This window comes from Gastrolobium bilobum, unplaced genomic scaffold, assembly GCF_033153095.1.
Source record: "Gastrolobium bilobum isolate Gb01-03AN ecotype WA unplaced genomic scaffold, APGP_CSIRO_Gbil_v1 utg60434, whole genome shotgun sequence".
Taxonomy (NCBI): domain Eukaryota; kingdom Viridiplantae; phylum Streptophyta; class Magnoliopsida; order Fabales; family Fabaceae; genus Gastrolobium; species Gastrolobium bilobum.
Window position 1 is genome coordinate 26,060 of NW_026898967.1, and position 8,402 is coordinate 34,461.

Below are 8,402 nucleotides of genomic sequence, written 5' to 3' on the forward strand. Positions count from 1 at the left end.
GAAAACTATATTTTTATTTCAAGTCATTTTTTTACACAGTACTTGATGGTTCACTTGCAGGTATTAACAGTGATTTTGAAAAACCATGCAAATCCCACCCTCAACGGCTCCTTTTAAAAAAAAGTAAAACAAAAAGGAAACACTTCTACCTACTAGTCAGTGCAAGTTATAGTGTTATTGACATTTCTTACCTTAATTATCTCATTCTAGTTTCCATTTGTTTCTTTTGGCTTAAAATATTATCACAAAGATGCGAAAGCACTCACTAACTAGCCTTCATTTTTCTTAATTTAACTGAGCCCACTTAAACACACGAAAACTATATTTTTATTTCATTAACCATATTTTTACACAGTACTTGATGGTTCACTTGCAGGTATTACGGAGATTTTGAAAACCATGCAAATCCCACCCTCAACGGCTCCTTTTTTAAAAAGTAAAACAAAAAGGAAACACTTCTAACTACTTGTCAGCTCTAGTTATAGTGTTTTTATTGACATTTCTTACCTTAATTATCTCATTCTAGTTTCCATTTGTTTCTTTTGGCTTAAAATATTATCACAAAGGTGCGAAAGCACTCACTAGCCTTCATTTTTCTTAATCACAGTGCAAGCCTTTTCATTTTTCTCAGTAAAAATACTTTACACTGATCCTCCTAGAAAATGAAAAATGATGAAATATTCTCACGCTTATAATACCAAAAGTAATCAGTCTCGCTGCTAACTTTTAGTCTTAAAATTGAAATTTACGTGAACAATATACCGCATCCTAATCTGCTCAACGTTATAAACAATATACTCATTGTACAATAGATCACCCTGCAACACAAATTGATACAGAATAAATGTGAAGTAATGGCAATCATAAACAAACTTTCCTGCTGATGATAAAAATTTAACTTCCACTGCATACCTTTAAGCCTAATTTCTTTTTTGGCTTTCCTAGGGGAACTATGAGCCTGTCCTCAAGTTCCTGAGGTTTTGAAAAATCAGGTGCAGTTACTCCTAATCCTTTAGTGCTGCAGATGAGGTTGCATAGCATATAAACTCAACTAGTAAAGCATACAAGTCACAATATTTGAAGCTATATGAAACATTCACTGGTGAATTTAACAACAATGAACTGAAATTTAATTAGAGTCAAATGGGGAGGCAGGCACCAAGCCAGCCAGGCTCCACGAAAAATTGTATATTGACTCTGACTTTACATAAAGACAAAAAAAATCAATTGATCAATTTAGATTTAGCCATTGAATTAGACAAACCACCATGCCAATGCCAGTGAAGCAAGGAATATTGGAATAGCTTAGAGAATTCTCTGAAGCTCAAAATAGTATTTATAATGAATACAATCACTAATAATGTACAATCACTAATAATGAGAAACATGGAAACCCATAACGTAATGTAAACCCATCCCTCAATTATAAAACAAATAATGAGGAATATTAAGATATTCTGACAGCCAAATAACTAACCAAGATACGACAACTACAAAATTTAAGAAACAAACCTCAATTTTCCTTCTGGCAACCTATCAGCGTCATATTTACTAGTTAGAAGCTCAGACATATCACCCAATGCAACCTAAAATTGCAGAAAATAAATCATACTTCCTGAAGGTGTGAATCATTAATGACATATTATATAGCAAACAAGTTAAGATAAATTAAACTTCCTGAAAATGTGGATCAATAATGAACATATTGCTAACCTAATTTTCTAAATGGAATCTTGCATGTAATATTCGCATCATATTTTAGCAACACAGGATAACAAAATAATGCAAAATAATCTCCAACTTGGGTTGTTATAATTAACTAATAAGGTTTGACATGCAGCACAAATTGGTGAAATTGATGATTGGAGTTTCAATGTCGATTCCTGAGAGCAGATCTATTAGTGATGCAATAATGTTTACTATTAGACATAAAACAACCTCGCATAGAAAGAGCACCCCATCTGTAGCAGTACGAGTAGCATAGCAATAATTTGCACTTTTGGAGAACATGTCAGCGAAGTACACCCCCTTCCCAAACATGTAGCCAGTTACAGGTGCCTCGGGAGGAGCTATGCGCAAACCTGATGGCGGTGCATCCATGTCAGAGTCAGATATTATTTCATCAAACAATGTAATATCTACACTGCATGTCAACATGCATGCAAACAAAGAGACAATGTAACAAATGAGACAAGGAATGACCTTGAGATAAAATTCCAGTCCAGTTTGTGAGCCAAGAACCATGCCACAAAAGCATCCTATTTTTTGTACTAGAAAACTGCCATACAAAGTCAAAAAGAAGTTGACTCAATTCAAAATGTCTCCATATAGACATCATAATATGACAAACGGAAACAAACTTTGAATTACAAAATTATATTCCCAGTAGAAGAAAAATTAAGGGAGAAGATCCTTATTTAATAATGCATTGGTCGCACACACCTTTCTGAAGCGTTCAGCCTCTCCTTCTCTTGATGTCCTAAATATTCGAACAATGTCTACAGTATAGTTTGAATGTGTTTCTGCATGAGTGTTCTTAATATACATTTCAATCTGATGACATCAAAATGGGGCAGCTGATTTCAGGATTAACAATTGAAGCTCTAGCAACAGGTCAAATTGAATGACTGCAGTATGCAATTTTGCAGACTGTCTTTTAAGCTTAGGAACAAAGTGATATTTCAAATCAAATGAGAAGAAATGTTATTGTTGGGCATGGAACGAGGGAGCCCGAAACCCTTTGCAAAGGGTACATCCACCAATGGGCCAAATGACAAACCATAATAAGCGGGCCGACACCACATCTCAACCCAAAACCTTAAGGCTGTAGGTTTATGGGTCTTTTTGCACTTATATGGTCATCACTTGGTCTATGTCTAGCCTATGTGGAACTTACTTCACCACTACTCACTCACACTTGATTATTTCCAACATCCTCCCTCAAGTGTAAGGCCCATTATCATTCTTACTCTAAGGTCAACTTCTGCGGAAGTCTTTTTTCTCTTCAAATATTAGGGTCACACTAGCCTTCTGCAGAGGCCTTCCAAACACTTAGCCCAGATCGTTGGCTCTGATACCACTGTTGTAGGATCGCTCAAATACAAAACCAACAAATGAAACAAATATTCAAGAATGTCGTGAGGACTTGTGGAGAAAGAGAACAAACTTCTGTGAAATATTTTACTAAATTTCGTTGCTTCTCATCTTCTATCTCGGCTCCTTCGTTCTCCTCATCTTCTATCTCGGCTCCCTTGGCCGCAGTCATCTCCATCGTCTTCTTCTCCGAGTCGTCTCTTACGCGTTCTGACACGTCAATCTCCTCCGCGGATGCGTTGCCGTTGGCAACCTCGGATTCCGCCATCTCGGTCTCTTCTTCATCCGCATCAATTTACCTCATCTTCATCATCATCATTGAAGATTTCATCCGAGATCGAAACAGAGAAGCCAATCCAATGTTTCATCCTTATCTCCATGGAAGAGTGGCACTTCCATCTCGTTCTTTTCCTCCATAGCCCAAGCTCTGATACCAATTTGTTAGAATTTGGTATCTACACAGATGCAAGAGACAACCACACTTGTGTATCTACAAAAAAACTTTTCTATTCTATTCTTGCTTTCTTGCTCTTTTTCTTTTTCTCTTGATCTACATTTCATACAAACTATCAAAGGCTATTTATAAGCTATAAAACTGACCAAAATAACTCCACACATAACTGACTCATTAATATTCTAACTGACTCATTAATATTCTAACTGACATAACTGACTCATTAATATTCTAACTGACACAAGAAACTAAAACGGGCATTTAAAATTTATCTCAACAAAACTCCCCCATAAATTTTGAATTCTTCTTTCTTTTTTCGAGTTGCTTATGCTTTTCTTCAACTTTCTGATCGCGCCAAGATTGAAGAAAACAGGCGCGATCAGAAAGTTGAAGAAAAGCAAAAGCAACACGAAGAAAGAAAGAAGCATTTAAGTTTACGGGGGAGTTTTGTTAAGTAAACGTTAAATGTTACTTTAATGTGTTTAAAGATGTCAGTTATGGATAGTTTATGAGTCATAAGGTTAACATTTATCTTAGGAGTTTTGGTTTGAATTTGTCGGTTATGGAGTTTATGAGTCATGAGGGTTAGCATTAAGTTTAGGAGTTTTGAAAGGTTAAGAGTCGGTCGTTATGTTTTGTTATTAAGTTTGGTTTTGAATAAAATATGTTCAGAAAAATAATTACAGGGGAGATATTTTTTTGAGTCTTCTCATGGCTACCTGCCATTTGTCCTCCGTCCAGGTTTTTTTTTCCCGAAAATGTTCCTTCAAACAGAGAAGCCAATCCAATGCTTCATCCTTATCTCCATGGAAGAGTGGCACTTCCATCTCGTTCTTTTCCTCCATAGCCCAAGCTCTGATACCAATTTGTTAGAATTTGGTATCTACACAGATTATCAAAGGCTGTAGGTTTATGGGTCTTTTTGCACTTATATGGTCATCACTTGGTCTATGTCTAGCCTATGTGGAACTTACTTCACCACTACTCACTCACACTTGATTATTTCCAACAGTTATCACCATTTAGATTTCACTTTTCTTTTTTCTTTTTTTCACTTGCCGTATTTATTACCAGTATTTTCTACAACGAAACTATAAATGCAACACAATTGTTTACCATAGAGAATTCCGCACAACCAAATTCAACTGGCACCAGTTCACAATGAAGACGTTGATAATGAGTGTACAAAGGATCTCCCTACAGCAATACCAGAATCATAATCATAAATTAGAATGCGCCTAACCAGAAAATGGTGCAGAAATTCTGACTCAAAAATGTATAAAATACAGAATGTCATCTGGGTGCAATTTATTTAAAATTTTAAGAATCAAGTTGTCTAAATATTAGTCAGTAAACCAGTGAGTTTTCAAGTTGAATGAAATAATTAACACAAACAAAATAGAGTAAGTGGGTGTCATTGGCAAAAGGGCACTTCTTGTTTATACACAATTGTGTTAAATAAAACATTACACATATAAATTGGAATACTAAATTGATGCAAAAATGAAAATAGTTACTTTCCGAAGAAAACAAATTAATTTGGGATGTCTACCATACCAAATATTGCGTAACTGTCTATTCATTTCACCAGAAGAACTAAAAAAAATCATTAAATATGTACTTATTCAAATTGCAGGATACCAGGGATATCAAATGTATCCATAAGTACTTCATAATAACTTGTGATTTGATGTTAAATAATTAAAACTTTCATCATACTTTCAGCACCCGTAGCAGAACTTGAATTCTTTAGAATACTTGAAATTGACTTAGAGAATTCCTCTCGGCCCCTATGAATTAATATTTAAATCTGATTACAATTCAAATCCCGAATTCAAGTTTCTTCTGTTAACACTCAAGTATCTTCTGTTAATACTCCTCCTGTCACTTGTAGTTTATGTGCAGGTACTCATGCTACCGAAGACTGTGATTTCATGAGGACAACTGAGAATGCTGAAGTTAATGGGATCTGGCATGATCAAAAGGCTCCATATAATCCAGGGAGGAACTAATACGGGAATAACCAGAATCAAGGGTGGAGGAATCAAAATCAACACCCGGGATTTAGTTACAAGTCGAACCATCAGCTGAATCCTCCTATACCAGTGCAACAGCAACCTCCACAACAAGGAAACACATCAGAGTGGGAGAAGGCCTTTGCACAGCTGTCCAAGACCACGTTAGATTACATTCAGAATTCCAATGCTTTCAGAGACGACACTTCAGCCTTTATGCAAGAGACAAGGGCCTCATTCCGGAATCAAGAAGCCTCTATCCGGAATCTAGAAACTCAAATTGGTCAATTGTCAAGGCAGTTCAATGAAAGGGCTCAAGGCACTTTTCCAGGCAATACTATTCCAAATCCAGGGAAAGAGCATTGCAAGTCTATCGTTACCATAAGTGGGATCGTGATTGAACCTGTGATCAAGCCTTCAGTAGAGAAAAAGAAAGCTGATGAACCTGCAACTGAAGAGGAAAAAGAAAAGGAATTTGCCAAAGAATCTGGTGCAGAGAAAACTGTTCCTGAAAATAAAGAGTTCAAATGGGAGAAAAAGAAGGCTCAAGAAAGGCAAGAAAAGCCATTGGAGCTCTCATCTTATGCAAAGATCTCATATCCACAGAGGTTCAGAGAAGAAATCAAAAAGCAGCAGTATTCCAAGTTCCTTGACATTTTCAATAAGCTGCAGATCAATATTCTATTTGCTGAAGCCTTGGAGAACATGCCAAAATTACGCAAAGTTCATGAAAGATCTTCTATCAAGAAAGCATAAACTGAAAGAATGTGAAACAGTAACTTTGACAGAAGAGTGCAGTGCTATAATACAGAAGAAGTTGCGTCCGAAACTCAAAGATCCTGGAAGTTTCAGCATTCCCATAGAAATTGGCAACATTAATGTGGGAAAGGCATTATGTGACTTGGGAGCCAGTATAACCTTATGCCATTATCCATCTGCAAAGCTCTGGGTATTCATGAACTGAAGCCGACTAAAGTTTCACTACAGTTAGCTGGCAGATCGATCAAGAGGCCAGATGGAGTTATTGAAAATGTCTTGGTAAAGATTGATAAATTCATCTTCCCTGCGGACTTCGTTATCTTAGACATGGAAGAGGATGCTGAAATCCCCTTACTGTTGGGAAGACCTTTCTTAGCCACCGCAAGGGCTATGATTGATGTTGAGCAAGGCAAGCTGATGTTACGGGTTAATGAAGAAACTGTAACAATTGATGTTCTTGAATCTATGAAACATCCAACTGACGGAGGAGATTGCTTCAAGATTGATGTAATTCAAGATGCAATGTTAGAAACAGTTGATGAAATACTCCAACCACTGATGGAATTGAAGTCATTAGAAGAAGAACTAGTTCAAGATACAACTGAAGTAACAGAAGGGGAACAAGTGGTTGAAAAGCTAGAAAAGAAGGTTGATGATGTTACTCAAGGAGCACCGAAGGTTGAATTGAAAGAGTTGCCTCATACTTTGAAATATGCATTTCTTGGAGAAAGCAAGACATACTCGGTGATCATCAATATAAATTTGTCAACTGCCGAAGAAGAAAAATTATTGAAAGTGTTGAGAGAGCACATAACAACTATAGGATGGTCTATTACAGACTTGAAAGGAATAAACCCATCTTTTTGCACTCATACAATATTGATGGAGAATGATGTGAAGCCAGTCAGACAACCACAGAGAAGATTGAATCCGACTATAAAATAAGTTGTGAGAAAAGAAGTCGTGAAGCTCTTGGATGCTGGTATGATCTATCCAATTTCTGACAGTGCATGGGTGTGTCTGGTACAAACAGTTCCAAAGAAGGGTGGAATCACAGTGATACGCAATGAGAACAATGAATTGATTCCTACAAGAACTATTACCGACTGGAGAATGTGCGTCGACTACAGAAGACTTAATGCCACTACAAGAAAAGATCATTTTCCTCTACCATTCTTAGATCAAATGTTGGAGAGACTAGCGGGACATTCATTTTATTGTTTCCTTGACGGCTATTACAGATATAATCAGATAGCGGTTGCTCTAGAAGATCAAGAGAAGACATCTTTCACCTGTCCTTATGGTGTGTTTGCTTACAGACGTATGCCCTTCGGGTTGTGCAATGCACCCGCCACATTTCAAAGGTGTATGCTATCCATTTTCTCTGATATGATTGAAAATTTTATCAAAATATTTATGGATGATTTTTCTGTCTTCGGTTCATCTTTTGATATTTGCTTGACTAACTTAGCTTGTGTTTTGCAGAGATGCCAAGAGAGTAATTTAGTACTCAACTGGGAAAAATGTCACTTTATGGTAAGAGATGGAATAGTCTTAGGCAATAAGATCTCTGAGAAAGGGATTGAAGTAGATAGAGCAAAAATTTCATTAATAGAAAAACTTCCCCCTCCCTCTAATGTGCGTGGTGTACGTAGTTTTCTTGGACATGCAGGTTTTTATCGGCGCTTCATCAAAGATTTCTCGAAGATAGCCAAGCCTCTATGCAAGCTCTTAGCCAAAGAAGAAGAGTTCAACTTCGACAACGAGTGTTTGATCTCTTTTAATCTTTTAAAAGAAAAATTGACCACAACACCTATTATCACTTCACCTAATTTTGAATTGCCTTTTGAATTAATGTGTGATGCTAGTGATTATGCTATAGGTGCAGTCTTAGGTCAAAGAAAAGATAAATTATTGCATGTTATATATTATGCTAGTAAAATTCTGAATGAAGCACAAATGAATTACACTACTACTAAAAAAGAATTGCTAGTTGTTATATATGCTTTTGATAAATTTAGACCTTACTTCTTAGGATCTAAAGTTATTGTGTACACTAATCATGCTGCCTTGAAATACTT

The 8,402-nt window shown here is 36.4% G+C and overlaps 1 protein-coding gene across 1 annotated transcript; it reads right to left on the reverse strand.

Annotated features, from left to right (window-relative positions):
* Window positions 1-719: 719 nt before the first annotated feature.
* LOC133285923 (poly [ADP-ribose] polymerase 2-like) lies at window positions 720-5,686 on the reverse strand. Its single transcript, XM_061483239.1, has 8 exons — window positions 5,651-5,686; window positions 4,664-4,744; window positions 2,443-2,553; window positions 2,203-2,278; window positions 1,939-2,081; window positions 1,513-1,586; window positions 913-1,018; window positions 720-818 (listed from the first exon to the last, which is right to left on the reverse strand). Exons 1-8 carry the CDS (start codon window positions 5,684-5,686, stop codon window positions 720-722), a joined length of 726 nt encoding a protein of 241 aa, XP_061339223.1.
* Window positions 5,687-8,402: the final 2,716 nt, after the last annotated feature.